Consider the following 22,080-nt stretch of genomic DNA (forward strand, 5'->3'; position numbering starts at 1 on the left):
TTTTTTCTTATTTGTATCCCTAGAGCTTAGCACAGTGCATATAGTAGGTGCTGAGAGAGAGAGGAGACGAGAACAGAGAGGAGGGGTGGGGAGGAGAAGGAGAAGAGAAAAGGGGAGAGAGAGAAGAGAAAGGAGAGAGAAGAGAAAACAAAGAAGAGGGAGAGAGAAAGAGAAAGGAAGGAGAAGAAAGAGAAGAAGAAAGAGAGAGAGAAAGAAAGAAAAAAGAAAGATGGGAGAGAGAAAAGAGAGAGGAGAGACATCCATTCAATACATATATATGTGTGATATACACACACATACATGTAAACATATGTTTGTAGTGTCTTCTTTGGGGCTACTACCTACCTCAGAACTTATAGGTTGCAGTTTGTGAACCCAGAGGAGCAACTACTCTCACAGGTACTGGGTTCTCTATGGGTCCATGCTCCTAAGCTAAAACTGTAGCTCATCAGCCTCTACCAATGTGTTTACTTTCAGTAGTCAGCCAGTAAAAACAATCCACTCAAACCAAAGGCATTTACAAAAGTGGAATAGTAAGAATAGTAGCTGTAAAATATTCCCCATAAATCTGATGCACATGCTCATGATTAAAATAGCTTCTATGAAAGCAATGGGCATATGCTGACTGGTGCCAGTACAATAGCAGCAAGGCACACATATAGGGAACATGGGAGAAAGGCAAGTCATGCCTTCAATACTGCAAGGACATGATATCTTCTCTCTTCATGAGCTTACACTGCTCCTGCTGGATGCACTGTGTTGGGCAATTCTCTCATGTGGGTTCCTTGGGCCTACTTCTCTTTACAGCTCACCCCACCCCCCAACCAGAGCAAATTCTATTTGCCAGTTATAGCTGGCTCTCTTCTCTGATGCCAGGGGTAACTTCTTAGACTTGCCCCAGCTGACTGTTTGACTCCTTGAGCTTGTTCTCTGCAAGGTGTGGTAAACAATTCCACTAGAAAGAAGCGGAGGAACAAGAAACTTCTCCCTCCATCCCTCCATAAAGACAAAAGGGAAAGACAAAGATCCCCTTTAAGAATCAGGTTCTTCCTACATGGATAACTTTTCCTCTAGACTGCCAGAGGTCACTCTCCTCAGAGTTCTCCTGCCTCAACTCATTTCTAGAACTGGCAAGCTTGTTTTTTAAAGGCTACCAGAAACAGGCCGACTCTATAATTCTATTAAAGAGAACTTCATAATTTGTAAAGTGGTAAGAGAGTACAGACACACCTGCTCTTTCAGCTGGACTAGGGCTAGAAAATCAAATGATCAAAAATGTCCTAATAAACTCTCCTCTCTCCCTTCATGTTCAATAGTCATTTATAGGTAAATATAATGGCAGGGCAAGGATTTTGTATCCTGTCAGCTTAGGACAATGCTGCCACATAGTAGGTGTTTAATAAATGCTTGTCAAATGAATGGAACAATTGGCTGATTCAAAAAAAAAAAATTAAAGACAGACAAGTTCATCTTAAAAAAAAAGTAACTATTTTTCATATTGAACTTTTAAGTAGGACAAAACGCAGAATGGTGTAGGAGGAAACAACTGGATTTGGAGTCTAGGACATGGGTTCTTCTACTACCGTTAGTACTTACTACCTTTGTCATCTTGGGCTATTCATTTAACCTCTCTGGTCCTCTGTTTTGTCATTTGTAAAATGAAGGATGTGAAAGTGACTTCCATTTCCAAAGCTATAATCACCCTGTTTCGGTGTAAAATTCAACATACATACAGAAAAGAGATCAGGAGCAAACTAGCTATCTTTCTCATGAGTCCATACTAATTTCTTGTCCTCCATATGAGTGTCCAAATACTTGAAAAAAGTGTAAAGATATTACAAATAATGCCATAATTCTACTAATTTAATTCACAGTACAATTTCACAATTTCAGAATAAAGTTGTAAAGGTTCTACTTAGAGTCAGGTTATATTGTCCTTATCAACCCATCAACAAACATTTATTTACCGCATAATAGGTGACAGGCACCTAGCTAGGCACCATGAAACTGTCTTCCAAATGGAAGATTACTACTTTTGCTATTATTATTATTTCAAATCCTCCCACAAAAATCCTATTCTGATGTCTTACTGTGGGATGGAAATGGCTCTGAATTCTTAAAAGTCTAAATTTATGGAATATAAATTTTGGCATGTTTCTTCTAAGTTAGAAAGGGCTTGAGGTCCAGTGACAGGTCTTGAGTCTACCATATGAGGACCAACCTTATTAGAAACTGTCACCAGGTTAGAAACCAGATAATAAAATGTTCTGGCTATAAGTTCTGAGGCCATCTACTAAGGCCCAGAGGGCCTGTCATTTGCACTGGTGGAGGGAATGTTCTCACCAATCAAAGACCCTTAAAATTTTGAAATAAGCATGATTCAAAATAAAACCTCATTTATATTTCACTTTAAAGGTAACACAATGCTTCCTCTACAACAACCTGGTGAGGTGTATCTTACAGATGAGGAAAGTTAAGCTCAGAGAGGCCAAGTGACTTCTCTGTAGGACATAATATACTAAGGGAGGTTAATCATCACTCGTAAGGCATCTTTGAGGATGACAGTGGTAGTGGAAATACTTTTTTCATTTTTATTTTACAATTAATAATTGTTCAGAAAATCTGTGTCAGGGAGAAAAATACTAAATTTTTAGATGGAAATAGTTCCAAAAGTTATACATAATGAAGTGCTTCTGAAAAGCACCAAAAAAGCACAGCAAGTCTTTGCAGAGTTGCAACAAAGTCTGACAGATGTCAAACTTGCAGGTCAAGCAGAGATTGAGTTATTAGATGGCTGCCCTTCGTAGTACCTTTGTCTCATGAAAGAATTGAGTCAGTATTATTTGGGGCAAACTGAGGCAGGGAACAGGTAAATGAGAATGCATTATGTAATATAGTAAAAAGAGCCAATGATTTCTCACTATCTGTCTTCCAGAGCCAGCTTAGAAAATCTGGCTATAATCCTTGCTGCACCACTTAACTTTCTATGAGCTTAAACAAATTATTTCCCTCTCTGAGCCCCATTTTTCACATCTGTAAAATGCATATTAAATGATCTCTAAGATTCTATCTAGCTCTAAATTTTATGACCCTCTAAGATCTCCCATTTAATCACCAAACCACAGAACTGTGGCTAAAATCCTGGTTTCCATACTGACAGTATCTATTCAAGTCAAGGGTTGAAAGAAAAACAATGTTGCAGGACTCTGTATACTCACCAGAACATTAAAAACTCCAGGTCCTTCACATTTTTGCATCTTTATAATGTTACCAATACATCCTTTTTTCAAACACAGTTTTTTGCTAAAACTCTGAAAATATTTTTTAAAAAAATGAAAAAGTAACCAATCAGTGAATGCTTCTACATTTCAAAGGATAAACAAATTTAGACTACAAATTCCTTGAGAGCAAGCATGTTTTATGTATCTTTGTGCCCACCCCCACCATCTGGGCATAGTATTTTGTACGTAGTAAATGCATAATAAATGTTTGTTGAATGACAAATGAATGTCAACAATTGTCACAGTTGACTAGTAGGTACAGGCAGCCTTCATCATATGTCCTAAAGATACATCTATATAAATATATATATATATATATATTGTTTAGACTTTGGAAAAGCAAAAAGAGAGATGTATATATGTATATTAAGATATATGTGACAATTATGTGTATATATATCTATGTATACATGCATATATATCTATATGCGTAGATATGTACATATCTACGTATGCTACATATGATGATTCTCCAGCTTCATCCTTACCGATCTCTCTGAAATTCTTTATACAGTTGACCATCCCCTTCTTTCGGATTCTGTCTCCTCCCTGGGTTTTTGAGACACTGGTCCACCAGGGTTCTCTCACTACCTGTCTGAGCCATCTTTCTCAGACTCTTTCCTTCTGTAGGAACGCTGTCCATGCCTCACCCCACTATGCATGGTACGTGTAGCTCAGGGCTCTGGCTGGCATTTTCTTCTCTATTTCTGTACTTTTCCTCTTGTTGTTATCAGCTCCTCTGGGTTCTACTATCATACCTAATGAAGATGGACTCTCAGATCTATGTATCCAGCCCACTTTCTCTCCCCTGAGCTCTGCAACTAAAAGTGCCCTGCTGGACACCTTCTGTTTCATAGTTGTTTTCAGCCCACATACCCAAACAGAATTCCTTACTCTTCTCCCCACCCCACCCCATAATCCACTCCTTTTTCTAACTTCCTTATTTCTGTCAAGGAAACTATGGTTCTTCCAGTCACCCAAATGTGCAACCGTAGAGTCACCCGTGACTCTTTATTCTAACTCCCCTCAGTTGGCATGTCTCTCTCATCTCTCAGATTCATCTCCTTTTTCCTCACATAGCAACCACCTTAGTTCACCTCCTCAATCACCCCTTTCCAGGAAATGCTCTGTAATGCTGTATCTCCTCACCTCCACCTCTTACTGTCTCAGGCCACCTCCAAGGCTCAGTTTGGGTTCCCATCTCCTCCATGAGGCCTTTCCTCTTTCCTTTCATCGTCAGTGCCCTTGCCAAAATCAGTGTGTTTATTTACTTTGTATATATCCTGCACATATCCATATCTGTGAATGTGGTGTATCAACCCAGAAGAATATAAGGTATGTGGACAAGGACCATCTCACTTGTGTATCAGTATTCCCAGAATCTAACAAAGTTTATCCAGGGACTTAATAAACACTTGTAGATTAACTGATACATCCTCAAGAACTGTTAGATAACTTACGTTCCAGAAATCAGTGTAACTTCTATAAAGAGGAAAAGACAAGAGAGGAAGAGAATTCTGTGCCTCAAACTTATTTCTTAAGTCAGGTTGTTTCTCTTTCTTGACTTCCCTTTCTCCAATGGGAAAATATCTGCCCCTTCTGTCCCTGAGATACGTTAAGCACTTTGAAATGCTTTAAAGGAAAAAGTTCTATAAATCCAAAGCACTTTGGTGAAACTCTCCAGGGTTTCGAATGTATTTTTCTTCTTCTTGAGCAATACAAATACTGCAGGTTCCAAATTATGGTAATTAGATCACTGAAGAGAATAACTGCGATGGGCTTGGGTTTTAAACTTCTAAATTAACTCCAATGGTAGAGAACTAATTTCAGGGTTGTATGATTTTCAATATGTGATTATGGATTTACTTTTGAAGAATATGTTAAATTAGAATTTATCACTGTGCTCCACCCACAGGGAATGTTAATATAGTTTTATTGTCTATGTATTTATCCAGAGACAAATGCCTCTGTTGTTGGTGTGCCCTTCATGTATTTGGCAAAGAAGTCATAGTGTATCTCAAACTACAAGTTCCTACAAGCTAGGATAGAATCACTGAATCATTCTGCAGAGTAACAGCAAAGCAGCTCACACAAGGATGTGTGGAATGAAGAGATGTAAATAAAAGTAAACTTTATTCAAGTTTTAACAATAACATCCAAATGCAATACCTCATCACTTTTCCCAGAATGGTTTATATTCTTGAGTTTTTCCCAACAAATTTTATGGAAGTAGACACTGCAGTTTTTACTGCAAACAAGATGAACAAATCCCTAGAAAGAATAAAATATGTAAAAAGAATAAAAATATGTCAATATGAAAGTTTTAAATTATACAGAGGATGCCTCCATTGGTGACAAATCTACGTTTCTTCTGCACCAAATCCAATATTAACCAAAAAAGCATTTTAAGCATAGGGTAATAAAGCACTCCAAGGAAACTTCTAAAGTCATAGTTGAGTATGAATAGCTACATTTGAATAAAATGTTCTATAAGTTAGTACAAACAAAAGAAAGGTATTCATTTATCAACAACTCCCTAAATGAGTTGATAGATGGTAGCTTATCTACAAGAAGAAAGCAGAAAAATAATGACATGTTGAACTTAGGAAGTATAGGAAGATTGTAACAGTGATTTGCCATAGATAAGAGATGTACTTTGAGCTTTTGCTTATTTTATTCCATAAGTGGTTTTCACTTTCCTTCTCTTTTCCTCTCCCCTTTTTCTTCTGTCTCTTTTTCCTCTCCTCCTCCCTTTCTTTCTCTCTCTCTCTGTCTCTCTATGTCTGTCTGTCTCCCTCCCCCCTTTCTTTGTTTTTCCCCTCTCCTTTCCTCTCTCCCCCTTCTCCTCCAGGTTTGAAGATATGGCCTACGGGTTAAGAGGCTCATCTGCAAAGTCATAACCTCAATCTATTAGCCTGACACTCTGCCTAAATGAACTAAGTTCAATAGTCACAAACCCACTCGAAAAGTATCTACCAGCATATTTTATAAAATGATAATGTTTTTGTCAAGTTCAGAAAGAGTAAACTTTCTCTGTATCAGGAGTCTAACTTTTTTGTGTCATGAACCCCTATGGCAGTCTAGTGAAACCTGAAGACCTGTTCTCAGAATGATTTTTCAAATGCATAAAATAAAATATGTAGGATTATACCAAAATAGTTATCAAAATATGATTTTAAAAAAAGATTCAAAGACCCCAGGTTAAGAACCTCTACTGTATAAGAAACTATTATTTAACTTAGAGAAGCCAGACAATGGGATTGTATTAAGCATCTCCAGAGGCATCTCCTAACGTGAAAACAAATAATCAGTGTACAAAGATGCTAAAGGAACAGCTGCTGCATCTTTTCTTGAATATCTTCAGGTGAAACTACCTCTAAGCAAGGTGTCAATAGACATACAATATTTTAAATATCTATCTCCATCTCTTTCAGTCAACGAAGGACTGAGTCTGTAGGGTATTGACTCACCTAATTAACTAGAAAATTCCAGATCTTACCAGTCTTCAAGAGAAAGAGCTCAAGTTTAGAAATCTCCTGTTCTATACCTCTTGCTCCTACAGGTTACCTCACTGAGGCTTCCTTCTCCTAAGGCACCGAACTCATTTAGAACTAGCCCCTCATCTCTAGCCTTGCCACTGCTGTGTATCTGTCTTTCCTCTTCTCTCTTCTGTTCTATACCTCTTACAGTATCTGGCACACTCTGACTGCCTAGAGGATAATTATCTAACCTGATAAACTCATTATACTAATGTCATAATGCAATAAGATTAAAGGAGCTTTTGAAGGTTTTCACTCTAGTTCTTTATTCTAAGATCCTTATGCAAATAATAATTATTATTTAACCTTTCTCTTTAACCATGCATATAAAATACTAAAATGAATAAACCATTCTAAAACTGGATATAATTCAGGAATAAAAACTAGTCTGTGCCAAGAATCAGAGAAACATTAGGCACTTAATAAATGCTTTTAAAGCTTGACTTAGGTGTTTTTTTTTAATTATTGAATCTATTCAAAGATCTTTTTTTTTATAGACTGAGGAAGTAAGAATTTGCACCTATTTGACAATATGGTTTCAGATAACAGCTTGGCAATGTGATACAGCTCTATAACTACATATATCTGTGTGTGTATCCATAATACCACATTTCCTATTGCTTCCTTGGCATTCTGTAGTTGAAATTGCAGAAACTCTAGCAGGCCATACCTTGAGCACCACAGCAACATGGACTCAAGCTTCAATCTGGCAGGACAATAAAATAGTAAAGCCCAATAGCAGTAGACTAAAACTAGACTTTGCTCACTGCTTTGCTGTTAAAGGTTGCAATGATTCCTAAGCCTCATTTGGGATTTGAAAAAAAGATTCAATATTTTAACATCTGAATTTCATCTGAGTTTTACCAACACAGATAACAATTCCTTCATGCCTCAGTAATGAGTTTTTATGTCTTGCTACAGCCAAAAACATTTTTACCAGTTAGTGGCTAACCCCTAAACTTTGTGGTGATAAGTTTCTCAAATTTAGCTGGCATGGACCACCTGAGATACATAAGCAATACATACATATAGGACCACAAGAAAAAAAAAATACAGAACCCTAATTTGCACTTTTCTAAGGCATTCAATAAGCAAAATTCTTACAAGGGTTTTTTCCCCACATCTACCAACCAGTGAAGATTGTTAGGCCTTGAATTACAAATTCCTCAGAGCTTTTTGTCCATTGATCCTTATAATAATTGTCTTGTTCTATTTGAGGTCAAGTTATCAAAGTTTCTTTTGATAATATAAATGCTTCTTCACTGATAAAGAAAATCAAATGTATTATAATTCATTGTTTAAAAGTAACAAAAATTTGAATTATGATGAAATGAAAGGTTTTTAAAGTCATATTTTAAGTAATATTTGGATACTTTTTTTAACCTGTACTTTATTTCAAATTTTAATAAATTCCAAGTTTCCCCAGTTTTATGAAAATGATAATACCTTATATTTAGATTTCTTTAAAATATCAGCCTCACAAGACCGCTCACAGTCTGGAAAACTACAGATTGTCTCCTTTTCTATGTGATTTTCATATTTTTTAATATAGTCATCAAGAAGATCCTGTTGAAAAAACAAGAAAAATTCATGCATTAACAATTACAAAAAAGGAGAAGAGATTGGAAAGAGGAGGGAAAGAAGTACAGAAAAAAGAAGAGAGAAGGAACAAGAGGAAAAGAGATAAGAGGGGTGGAAAAGAAAGAAAAGATAAAGAAAGGAAGGAGGAAAAATAGGAGGTACTGGCCAGAAAATATTTCCTAGTCTTAGATTTCACTGACTCACAAAATCTCAGAGTTGAAAAAGATCTCAGAGATTTATGCTTACTAAACTGGTATCTTTGGGTCTCTCCTTCCTGCCTCTTTTATAAACAGCTAAACCGTACTGGATTTTTTCATTCTGTTCCTAATCCACAGCAAAGTCCCTTTTCATTGGCTCTTTTTACTTGGAAAGTGTTCTACTTTTTCATTCCTATTACAAGCAAATTATGTTGCCTTCATGTATCTCAGCAATCCCTTTCTGTGTGACTTAATTGACTGGCGTGAGGTTCTACTTCAAGAGGTCTGTACTTGTTAAAAGATCTATACTGAGAGCAAAGCTTTAAAAGTAACTTTTATCCTAGCAAAATGAGTAAAAATTACTAAAGCTCAAAAAACAACCTAATGTTACCTAGTGTTATCAACATCTATCTCTGAAGAAAGTCAATTGAACTGACTTTAAACTGGCACCCTAGTGACTTGTAACTTAGGTATTTTAGTACATCTACCCCCCACTTACTTCCTATGACACATTAATAGATTTCCCTGTGTTACAAGGTAGAGGTCCTAAATTGAATTTCAGATGTCTATCTATCTTACATAGATAATTGTAACAATTCAGTACAGAGTTTATGTGCCCCAACTTCATTTCTGGCAGATGATTCTAAGCATTATGGGATAGTAGATCTCTTAGACTTAAATGTTTTCTTACTTGAAATGTTTCAGGTAAATCTTCATCTTTTATGTGGTTTATACCATACCAGTTTTCATTATTATCTTTTATTTCTTGCTTGCTTTTTTGAAATTCCAGTAATCCTCCATTATATCTATAAAATAATTTTAAAGACTATTAGCTCAAATATATATATATATGTACACGCACATAAGTACATACACACGTAGAATATATCTTATTAATTAATTTTATAGTCTTAATTGCTGTAAAATAAAATGTTAAAGAAGACAATTTTGATCAAACAAGTATTTTAATAGTGCCTGGCTTTTATTTAATAGCCTCAAGCTTAATACCAGCATCCTTCTCTAGTTACAATGAATAAATTCATTGATTAATTCAGTGGTGCTATTCTATTGAAAAGCAGACTGACATAGAACAGAGAGAAAACCCAGCAGTCAGGAGAACTGGGTGGAGCCTTGGACACTTTCTAGTGTCATTCGATGTCCCCAAGACTGTTTCTTCACCTGTAAAATAGTAATCCTAATGCCTCTCAGGATCCCTATGAGGAAGGTGCTTTGCAAACCTTGAACTGCAAATAAACCTGAGTTAGAATTACTTGTATCTTCAGTCTGAAAGTCTCAACCACGAATGAGCCATACTCTACAAACAATAAGTAGACAACGATGATGTCTCTCTCTACAAAATACTATTAACATTTTCTCCCAGATCTCTCATTCATGCAATAAGCAGTTGTGAGAGCATATGGAAGCCAGAGGAGATGGTGGTCATTCATCTTTTTCCCAAAGTAGGAGAGCTAAGCAGATGGAAAAGGGGAAGGGAGCACTGATTGAAACAAAAAACAAAACAAAACAAAACCAAAAAAAAACCTCTCTTTCCCATAAAGCTATAAACTCAGGGTATATGCCCCAAAACTACCAAGTCTGATTGGTATGAGACAGAACCATGGGGAATACAGGAAGACTTCTAGGTAGATGGCAGAGATAAAGGGAAGAACCAACAAACAAGAAAAGCTTGCAGGAGACAACAGTAATGGGAAATTTAGTTTGTAGCAGGGGCAGAGATTGCCAGGCTACTTGCCAGGAGCCCTAAAGCAAGTCAAGAGCTACAGAAAATTTCTGGAAAAGACAAACGGGAGTGCCTAAGAGAAAGCAGAAGCTACTGATGAGGGTGATGACACCATTAGCAACAACTGAACTCACCCCATGATCCATAACAATATTATAATCATGATGTTAGGACTTTATTGATGGGTGAAATGATCCTTTTGCAGAAGCTATGACCCAAACTGCAGGAAAAGAAATGTGGAAACTCAGCTTGAGCTTTACTTATAATAATTCCCTTTTTTATTCCTTATTATATTCCTTGAAATAAATTTGCTTTAAGCACTAACACCTTGAAATTGTCAAGCAGTCTATAACCATATGAAAAAAGTGTTCCAAATAACTAGGAAATGCAAATGAAAATAACTGAGGTTCCACATCATCCCCATCAAATTGGCAAAGTTGACAAAAAAAGGAAAATGAGAAACGTGAATGGGTCTATGGGAAAATACACAGATTAATGTGCAGACATAGGCAGAGCTATGAACTGGGAAAGTGATTCTGGGAAACAATTCAGAACCATACCCAAAAGTCACTAAAATGTGCATATCTATTGGCCTCGTGATAAAAGAGATCAAAGATTAAGGGAAAAAATCATGTGTATAAAAATATGTATAGAAGCTCTTTTGTGGGGGCAAAGAACTGAAAACTAAGGATGCAGCCATCAACTGTGGAATGGATGACCAAGTTTTGGTATATGAAAGTATATTATTCTGCCATAAGAAAGAATGAAAGGGGTGTGTTCAGAAAAGCCTGGTAAGACTTGTACAAACTGATATTCAGTAAAGCAAGAAAGACCAGGGGACCAATTTATATGTAATCAATAATATAGTACAGATAAACAACTTTGAAAAACAAATTCTCTGATCAATGCAATGACTTCCCATGTTTCCAAAGACAGATAGTGATTTATACTACCTACCTTTTGACAGAGAGATGATAGATTCAAGATGCAGAATAAGACGTACATTTTCAGGCATGGCCAAACAGAGCATTTGCTTTGCCTAATTACTCATATTTGTAAGAAGTTTGCTCAGTTTTTTATTTTTTTCTTTCCATGGGGAGGGATAAGAGGGAGAGAAAATAAATGCTTCACTAAAGTAATACTTGAAATAACACTACGGCATTTCATGATTCATTGCTTAGTCATTTTTCAGTCTTATCTGACTCTGAGACTTCCTTTGGCTCTTTGTTTTGTTTGTCTCAAAGATACTGGAGTGGTTTGCTATTTCCTTCTCCAGTCCATTTTATAGATGAGGAAACTGAGGCACATAGGGTTAAATGACTTGCCCTGGGGCACATGGCAAGTAAGTATCTAAGGGTCACATTTGAACTCAGGTCTCCCTGACTCCAGGACCAGTACTCTATCCACCGTGCCACCACCTAGCTGCCCTTCATGACTCATAGCCTTTACTGGAAGAACAGTGGTATTAACTACACATGATTTTGTTTCAGAGAGAAGTATGAGGTCATTGAAAGCATGGCACAACTTCCCAAATTAAAACAAGCTCCCTCTCTTCCTCCTTTTAATTCTGTTCAGTCTAGTTTGTCATCTATTTGCAGCGTCTCTCCAAAATGTATGTCCTGATAGACTTCCTATAGGTTGTCTGTCGATCTAACTACAAAAGACAATACTATAAAAGTAATCAGCAGGATACTCTATTTTGGTATAATCTTTGTGTCTTAGAATAAAATAATAGGCTAAAACACTGTGACATGTATACCACAAACTGAAAGTTTTTGATCTTATCATCGAAAATCAAACTTTAGATTCCGATGCTAAGCCAGCATCCAAAGGGGAGAACTGACATTTCTGACATATCAGTTAGAATGGTTATTTCAGAATTATCACTAGAAACTGCACATCCTAAAGCTTAACTAATATTTTTCAAATTTGTAATACCCAATTGAATTAAGTCTGCATCAGTAGTTTTATACAAGATTGGCTCTTAAATTCAGTGAACCCATTTGGTTATTAAATGAAATCAATGTTCTTCAAAATGGAAGGTGCTATGCATATGAACATCTTGAATGCAAAAAGCTAATGCTGAACCACTATATACATATATATATATTTTTATAACAAAATTAAGCAGAGAATAATCATCACATTGGTATGAAATATATAATAACCTTTGGTCTCTAAAGTATTCATGGCATGATTTACCTTTATGCTAAATATAATATCATATTTTAAACTTCATTAGGTAATGCTGTTTGGGGATAATAATTTGAAAATAAACTTGCCTGTCTGTGTGGTAAATCATTTCACTTTCTCTGCCACCTGTTATGTGGTATGACTTTTGAGCTTCAGATTTTAATGGGGATATTTATACCATTCAATCTGAATAAACAACAGACCCAGAATTCTATGATGTTTTCAAATCCCCAGTTCAAACCATACTAGTTTACATGGTTCTAAAGAGGACTAAAGAAGGACTCCACTTTCTCTTGCAGTAGGTAGGAATGAGGTTTGATGATAATGTTCACAGGAGCATCTCAGATACTATTGGGCTCCATAGGGAGTAACTGAAATAATTAAACTCAGACAAAGACCACCAGAGAAATCTAAAGACAGGAAAAACCCTTTAAAAATCTAATCATCAGAAGAGGTAGAAAGTTGTGTGAAGTGGATGGTAATTGGATTGGGTTAGCTCCTCCACCTCAGCTTCTATTGGTACTCAGCCTCAGGAAGCTACCCACTAATTGCCAATCAAAAGGAAATGAACAAGCTAGCTAAGGCTCTCCTAAGACTCCTATAAAATGCTCAGAAACTAAGCCTTCTCAGTTAGGGAAGCATGCAGGGCAACAAAGAATTTTGTTTCATAGCAAAGTGTCAGGAAAAATACCAACAGGACTGAGTATCCCAGGTTCATCTAGTAGAGGGCAAAGCAGATTTTGCATAGAAACAATGTTTCAATCATGGGTAAATAACTGCTTGTTGGTGTTCAGTCATTTCAGACTCTTTAATCCTATGTGGGGTTTTCTTGGCAAAGATATTGGAGTGGTTTGCCACTTCCTTCTCCAGCTCATTTTACAGATGAGGAAACTGAGGCAAACAGTTAAGTGACTTAACCAGGGTCACACAGTTAGTGCCTGAGGTCAAATCTGAACTCAGGCCTTCTTGACTCTAGGTCTAGTGCTCTATCCACTGCACCATTTAGTTGCCAAGTAACAAATTCACAAAAGCATAGTTTACTCTTGCTTTTTTAGGCAGAGAGATGAAAGTTGTTGAGGAGAAATTCTTAATCCAGGGTCTATGGATATATTTTTCCCTCCCCCTCCCAAGAGGGTCATAGATTTCAGGGGTTATGTGAACTTAGGTAGGAAAAGTTATATATCTTCTTTTATTAACCCCTAACTATAATTTAACATTTCCTTCAATTATGAATTTAAAACAAATAATATTATTCTGTGAAGGGGTCCATAAGCTAAACCATATAGCCAAAGGGGTCCATAACAGAAAAAAAGAGACTAATAACCCCAAGTCTAAAGAAATGTCTCCATTTTATAGGTTATTATGAAAAATTGAATGTTTCTTGAAAAAAAGGAGGAGTTTTAAGATTTCTTTTAAAGAAGAGAAAAGGGGGGACTGAAAAGACAGAAGTGAATCCTGACTGGAGCTGTGAATGTTTGAAGTTGACACAGAAGGCAGCAAAGAAGAAGGATCTCTGAACACTTACAGCTAAGGAAGAGGTATAAGGATCTTCCCACATAGAGTGAACTGGCTCCTCTGAAGTGGAAGCAGCTTTGCTGCACTCCAAGGGAGGATGAAGTAGATCCATGGATGACATGGGGGAAAAGGACATCCAGGCAAGATCAAAGGAAAAAGAGATGAGTTATTTGTGGCTCCTGACTCCCAGCTAAGGAGTCATGGTTGACGTGAACAATAAGGCTCTGCTGTCTAACCCAGGTACGTATCTGAGATATGACAGAGAAACTCCCATTAAACATGATGATCACTTTGGGTACTTTATGTGAGGGAAACTGGTACTGCCACAGATACCTAGTAATTTGTAGGGACTATAAAGTCTGGGGACTTACAAATGATATTTTCATCAATGCAACTAAAAGAGACAGATTTAGGAACAGTTAATGAAGAACAAGAATTTGGATTTCTGGACCATATTTAATATTTTTTATTAATGGTCTAGATGAAAGCACAGAGGAAATACTTGCTAATTTGTTTGTAAAACAAAATTTGGAGGTATTACTAACATGGTAGATGATAATCCATATCCATAGGCTCTCTCAGGTTAAAGTGAAGGGAAAAAATATAATTAAGATAAAAGTGAACAGGGGCAAATGAAAAGTTATAAAAATGGACTTCATGTTTACATGATGGGGAGATGTAGCTAGATAACACTTCCTGTGGAAAAACGAATCTGGAGATTTTCATGGATTTTAAACTCATTGAGTCAATGATAGAATAGGGCAGCCAATAAAAAGTGATTCTATCTATATTAAGCTACATTGAGAGGCATAGTCTGCAGAATCAAGAAGTAATAGTTCCAAAATCCCTTGCTCTGGTCAGGTATATCTGAGGCACTACATGCAGCTCTGGGTGCCACATTTTGGGTAAGTCATAGACAAGTTGACAAATGCTCATAAAAGCAAGAACAAGATGGCAAGAAAAAAAGAACATATCACACTAATACTGGTTGAGGAAACTAGGGGTGTTTAATGTGGAGAAAAGGATAATTAAGGGGAAAATAAAAATTATAGCTATCTTCAAGTATTTGAAGAAATTGCCAACTAAAAGAGGTACTGGATTTGTTCTCCTTGGCTACAAAGAGCAGAGTTAGGAGCAATGGGTAGAAATTACAAAAATACAGTTTTAAGTTTGATGCAAGAAAATAAGTCCTAACAGTTATTGTTGTTCGGTCATTTTTCAGTCGTGTCTGACTCTTCATAACCCCATGTGGGGATCTCTTGGCAAAGATACTGGAGTGGTTTTCCGTTTCCTTCTGCAGCTCATTTTACTGATGAAGAAACTGAGGCAAACAGGGTTAAGTGACTTGCCCAGACAGTGATGTCTGAAACTGGACTGGAACTCATGAGAATGAGTCTTCTTGACTCCAGGCCTAACACCCTATACTCTATTCCATCTCACTGCCCCTTTCTAACAATTAGAGTTGTCCAAAGTTGAATGAGTTGCCTTGAAACAGTGTGTTTGTTCTCACTGGAGATCTTCAAGCAAAGGCTGAATAGCTACTTGTTGCTGAAGCTTTAAGGTGAGGTATGAGCTGGACTAAATGATCCCTTCAAATTTGGAAATTCTGTGATTCCCAGAAATTGAAGCAAGACCTTAAACTGAAAGGAAGAAAGGAGGAGAAGCAAACACTGTATGCCAATATCTACACCAAAGTAGAAACTAAGGAGAGGGGGAGCTATAACATACATAAAAAAGAAAAATAGCACTAGAAATGCTCAGAAATTTGCAGAAGACAATCCAACAGGCAATCCATTCGTGAAACCCGTTAGACTCAGATACCTAGAAATAACTGCACAAAGCATGGGAAATATGTTAAACTACAGCTCATAACACAAGAAAGCAAATTAAACCCCACACTAATCAATAAGATGTGAAAAGATGAGGTACATGACTAGAATATAAATCTGGAAGGTTGTTCCTTAATGAAAATGAAGAGAATAGGTAAGTGACAGAGTTGTATTATATATTAGAAAGATCTACTTATGAAGAAATCCAAGAACTAGAAGAAAGAATAATGGTGAAGAATATTTGAGTCAAGATTAATAGGATGAAAAACAGGAAATATTGTCATGAGAATATACTACAGTACACTTGGACAGAAGTAAAAAAAAAATAGGTGAAAAGTTTGGGAAATGGTTTATAAGCCAAGGACAGAGATATTATATGATAGGGACAGGGGATTTCATTATTCAGGAATCAAATGGAGTTCTTTATTCTAAAAACAGAGGTGCTAATAAATTCTAGGCTTGCCTTGATGGTGATTTAACTCTTCAAAAGGTAGAGAAAGTGACAAGAAACACAGCCACACTGACCCTAATTCTGACTAACAAGAAAGAACTGATTGCTGAATATTAGAGAACCTGGAGGCAAGTGACCACTCTAGCTTAGAATTCATGATAAAGAAGAAAATACTGGAAACAAATCTGCACCCAACTTTGCAAAGAGTGGATTTCAAAGGTTCAGTTAAATGTCTCACATGACCAAAAAATTCTATGGAGCAAGTCAGCCTAAACAAGTATAAGGAAAGCAAAGCTGAATAATAATTCCTGTTTTAAAAATAAAAAGATCAAGGGGTCTTGGTACACTGCAAAGTCTAATTCTGCAATATGGCAGCATTCTGAGGTTAGGTTAAAAGAAGAATAGGTCTGAGGGCCTTTAAAATAATGCCATATGAGGATCAGCTAAAGAAACTAGAGATAGCCTAGAAAAGAGAAAATTTAACAGTGATAAGAACTGTGAATGACACAATTTCATCTAAAAATTAAGCAGTTAATGCTAAGTCTGTCACCTGGAAGAACAATTAGATTTGTTCTTCTTATCCCCAGTAGGCAGTAGTAGTAACAATGGGTAAAAGTTGTGGAGAGGTAGGTTCAAGCTTGAAGTAATAAAAAATTATTAAAAAATTAAAGCTTTCCAAATGTAGAATGACTCACCATGGAAGATAATGGGTTAATCTTCACGAGGTCATCACACAAAGGCAAGATGACCACTTGCTGTGGAAGCGGTTGAGAGGACACTTATTTAGGTTATTAGAAGATCCCTTAGGTTCCCTCCAACTTTGAATTCTCTGATTCAGAATCTGGCTCGGCTGTTTGCCATCTGTGCAACCTAGGTCAAAGCACTTCCCAACTCTGGGCCTCAGTTTACTCATTTGTAAAATGAGAGGACTGTAATGATTTCCTATCTCTCTTCCATATTTAAATCCCATGATCCTCTGAAATACTAGTGTTTCAATTCCCAAAATCCTTATGATGAAATAAGGAAACAAGTCTAAGTTCTTCAGAAATAACTGCAGCATTCGTACACCACTGAAATGTGATTTTAGCCTATAGGGCAGAGGATCCTATCACGTTAAAGTACTTTCATAAATCTTTCATTTTTACATTTTTACATTATGATTCCTCAGTGAAGTGTATTTGGAAAACAGTACATGATGGCAGCTGCTTTAAAAACAGTCCGAGATTTAATGGTTTAAAAAAGGCCTTTACTCTTTCTCACTCTTTATTCTCCCCCAGTACTTATCATTCCACAATGAACTATGGTCCCTGGTGGCAGTATATGCTGAACACCATTTTTAAACATAAAATGCAAGAAGAGAAAAAATATATAAAAATAACACTAAGGCTCTCAGGGGTTTACTTTAATGGGAGCATTTAATATACACCTCAGGCAACTGGAGCCCCAGGTTCAAAGCACTCCAGAGACATGCATTAACAAATCCATAAAATATGTTCTGTTGTGTTTGATGGATTATCTAAGCATAAAATGCTTCCATTTGGAACATCTATTTATGGTACAATTCAAAGCTTCATGAGTAGTAGTAGCACCAATATCCCCACTGCCATATAACATAATTCTAAAGTTTATTGTCTAGTCAATGCAAAAAAATGTAAAAAAGATGATTTTACTATTAAAGTGAAGAGCACCTGAGGAAAACATAGAGAAGTATGATTTCTCAAAGTGAAAAATAATAATACTTTCAGAACACTCTCCAAAGAAATACAGTGCATTAGACTCAAAGTCAAAAGAGTCAAGTTGGTAGACTAGTTCTACAGCTTACTAGACTTAGGAACCTGGGCAAATTATAAAATTCCAAGCCTCAGTTTCTCCATTTGTGAAATGGCAAAAATCAGGCTTGGAGCACTGTGTCATGAGGTATCATGAGGATCAAATGAAAAATGTCTGAAAAACATTGCAAAATTATAAATAATAGGCTATTAATTATTATCCTCTCACTAGTCCTCACTGCAGGATTTTTTCTATCTTATAAAATGATACATCTAGAAGTAGGAGGGACCTCAATGGCCACTTTCTCATTTTATAGATGTCTCACAATCTCCGCAAACTTAACACATCAGGAAAGCAGAATACGAGCAACGGAAAGAGAAAGGAATTTACTATCAGATGCCCTGGATTCAAGAACGACATCACTACTATGAGATCTCAGACAAGTCACTTAATTTTTCTGGGCTTTAGAGACGGTTGGCAAATTGGTTTGATATACTGTGTAGAACACTGGGCTGAATGTCAGGAAGATGTGAGTTTAAATCCAGGCAGCCACTTACTAGCTGTGCTACCCTTGACAATTCACTTAACCTCTGTCTGCCTCAGTTTCCTCATCTTAGATCTAGAATATTAAAATTCAGAATCATAAAATTTTCAAGCTGGCAGGAATTTTGGAGAATACCAATGCTATGGTAGTACTGTAAGAATGGTTCAGGCCCTGTTGTAGGGACTAAAACAAAACCACTCTGCTTGCTACCAAGGAAAAGGCTCCCTTGCCTAGTTTTATTTTATTTAAACTATGTAATCAAAAAGGATTCTATCAACCCAGAACAGGGATTCCTAACTGTTACACTAGTTAACATCTATACTCCTCTAGCCCTTCATTGACTACATTTAATCCTTCTGAATAAATTTAAATAAACAAACTTTGGCAGAAAGAAATTGGACTTCTCCCAGGTCAGATGATCAATTCTTTGAGGAGGAAGGCATAGGATGGGGAAGTAGAGAACAGTACAGGACTGGCACTAAGTAACGCTATGTGTCTTGACAACTCGCTGATCTTCAAAATCTTCTTTGGTAATAATTGACTTCTAAGGTCTCTTGACCTCTACAAATTCTATACTTTGCAAAAGAAGAGAGCAAACTGGGAAAGGATTCTGGGAAGATGGTGGAGTAGTTCAGAAAATTTCAAGCTCTCAAGATTTTCCTCCACAAAAAAGATGAAATAGCACCTCAGGGCAAATACTGAGCGCTAAAAAAGGGGCAGAACAGGAATCCTCCTGGATCAGGATCTGGATCTGGAATCAGAGAAGATCTGAAGAAAAGTCCCTGGTTCTAGTGAAGAGTAAACACCTCCAAGGTAGAGATTGCTTAAACAACAAGTGGCAAGCCCAGGGGGTTAGCTGTTTTGGGAGGCTGCCTCAGCCCCAGTCACAGGAACTTTTAGCCCCCCAGGACAGTAATGGAGGGGAAGATTGAGGGAACCTCTGCTGACAAGGAATGCCAGACCCAGCTGTGCTTTGGAGATGTGGCAGGAGTGAGAAGGAACCAGCACACGCTAGGTTGAGTGCAAAAGCAATGGAGTAGAGACGCTACTGGGGGTTGGCACTCACAGGAGGCTGGAGGTCTTGGTTTGGGTTCAAGGTCAGAGAGGAGAACTGAAGGAGGATCTGAGGTCAGAGGCAACATCCCTCATACCCCAGGACTAGATGTGATTATAAAAATTAAGCTACTATTTAAAAAAACATGCACAGGCAAAGGAGAAAGAATCCAACCATGGAGAGTTACTATGGGAATGAAGACCAGGGTTCACCATCAGAGGAGAATACTGAAATAAAGAAGCCCCCAAAGAGTAATGTCAAATGGTCAGCTGCCCAAAAAGAATTCATAGAGGAACTTTAAAAAGACATCAAAAATAAAATGAGAGATTTAAGAAGAATTTTTAAATAAAGAACAATCCAAAACAAGAAGATTATGAAAAGAAAGTCAACCCATTAGAAAAGGAGATCTAGAATCTTAAGCAAGAAAATGAGTCCTTGAAAATTAGATTTGGGCAAGGGGAGCCAGCAAAGTTATAAGAGGTCAAGAAATAATAAAACAAAATATAAAGAATAGAAAAGTAGAAATGAATGTAAAACAGTTCATAAGAAAAACAACTGATCTGGAAAACAGATCTAGAAAAAAAAATAAGAATAATCAGGACTAACTGAAAGCTATGATGAAAAAAAGAACCTTGATACAATAGTAAAAGAAATAATTTTTAAAAATTGTCCTAAAGCATTCAAACGAGGGGAAAGCAGAAATAGAAAAAATCCACTGATCACCACCTGAAAGAGATCCTACAAGAAAAACCTACAGGAATATTATAGTCAAATTTCAAAACCCCCAGCTCAAGGACAAAACATTATGAGCAGCAAGAAATAATCTACATATGGTGGTGCCACAATCAGAATCACACAAGACCTAGTAGTGGCAACATTAGTAGACCCCAAGTCTTGGAACACTATATAGAGGAGCAAAAGGTCTGGGCCTCCAGCTAAAAATCTCATACCTAGAAAAGCTAAGCATCATCCTGAATGGGAAAAAAAAAAGACATTTAATGAACTGTCAGACTTTTAGGATTTTGTTTTATTAAAAAAAAAAAACTGAACTTAATAAAAGATCTGACATACAAGAGCCAAGAGAAATATAAGGTACATACCAAAGACTAATTACAAAGAACTCAATAAGGAAAAATTGTTTACAGAAAAATGCATGCAAAATGCAGAAGTATGTCAAAGATTGTTAGTAGTAATTGGGTAGTTCCTGAGAAGGACTGGGGTAGAACTGAGCATGGTATGACTTTAAAAAGTAAAACCGTACAGGCACAGCTAAAAAGAGTAATTATCTTATACAAATGAGGTGTGAGAGGAAGACCCAACACAGAGGAATTAGATGGGGGAGGAGGGCTGTTAGTTCCAGAACTTCCTTTCTTCAGGAATCGGTTCAAGAGGGAACAATATATATGTGTATGTGTGTGTGTGTGTGTGTGTATGTGTGTGTGAATATTATATATGTATATACATATATATAATATATATATATATATAATATACATACATCTAGAAGAGTATAAAAGTCTTCTAAATTTAGAAAGAAATAAAACACTAAGGGGATAGGGAGGTGGGGGAGAGAATGAAGGTTCTCTAGAGGGAGTAAGGGAATAGGTAAAAGGGGGTATATATGGGTTAAATGGGAAGATAAGGGAGGGATCTTTAGAGGTAAGGGTGAGGAAATAAATCAAAGGGGCATATAAAAAGGGTATTTAGATTTATGAGAATGGGAGGATAAGAGGGGGATTGTTGGAGGGGGGTAGGTTAAGTAATAGGAGGGCAAGATAAAGGGTACAAATAAAGTAGGGGATTCAGGAGGGACAGAAAATAAGAGATATGCACAAACATAAAAACAAAGATTAGGAGTAGAATCTTTTAGAGAAAATATATACATACAACATATTCTATGTGTATGTGTATATGTATATATGTATGTATGCATGTGTATGTCAACATATCAACATCTATCTATGAATATATCCATGCTTAATTGTAGCCTGAGGGGGAGGAAGACAAGGAAAAAAGAACAAAGTAAAAAGTGTAGAGCAGAGAACAAAAGAAAACCTACAAGGAAACAGAAAAGATGGACAACTTTCAACACAGTATTTAACATAAAGGCTTTCTTGAAATGAAAATTTATTGCTACATATTTTGAATCTTCTCCTACGTTCTGATGTGCACGACATGTTTTTTCTTTTCTTATTTTATATTTGTCTGGATATTTAAGTTTATAACATGCTTCTTTTTCTTTTCTCATTATGCATTTGTTTTAGTATTCAAGTCTAAAATTTAAAAAGATAAAAAAATTAAAGAGAACAGACTAATGGAACACAGCTGGCGTGTTAAAACTCTGGCTTCTGACATATAATCTATCATGCCTGTATTATTTCCACC

The 22,080-nt window shown here is 36.5% G+C and overlaps 1 protein-coding gene across 4 annotated transcripts in view; it reads right to left on the reverse strand.

Moving 5' to 3' along the window:
• Positions 1-22,080, reverse strand: part of DZIP3 (DAZ interacting zinc finger protein 3) — a 114,936-nt gene that overhangs the window by 60,083 nt on the left and 32,773 nt on the right. For all 4 annotated transcript variants that reach the window (XM_072614054.1, XM_072614053.1, XM_072614052.1 and 1 more), the window contains 4 exons: positions 9,290-9,404; positions 8,267-8,386; positions 5,451-5,552; positions 3,219-3,311 (listed from right to left, as the gene is read on the reverse strand). In XM_072614054.1, the coding sequence (XP_072470155.1) occupies positions 3,219-3,311; positions 5,451-5,552; positions 8,267-8,386; positions 9,290-9,404 (430 nt within the window). The remainder of the gene's footprint in view (positions 1-3,218; positions 3,312-5,450; positions 5,553-8,266; positions 8,387-9,289; positions 9,405-22,080) is intronic.

The sequence above is a fragment of the Notamacropus eugenii genome, chromosome 5, assembly GCF_028372415.1.
Source record: "Notamacropus eugenii isolate mMacEug1 chromosome 5, mMacEug1.pri_v2, whole genome shotgun sequence".
NCBI lineage: Eukaryota > Metazoa > Chordata > Mammalia > Diprotodontia > Macropodidae > Notamacropus > Notamacropus eugenii.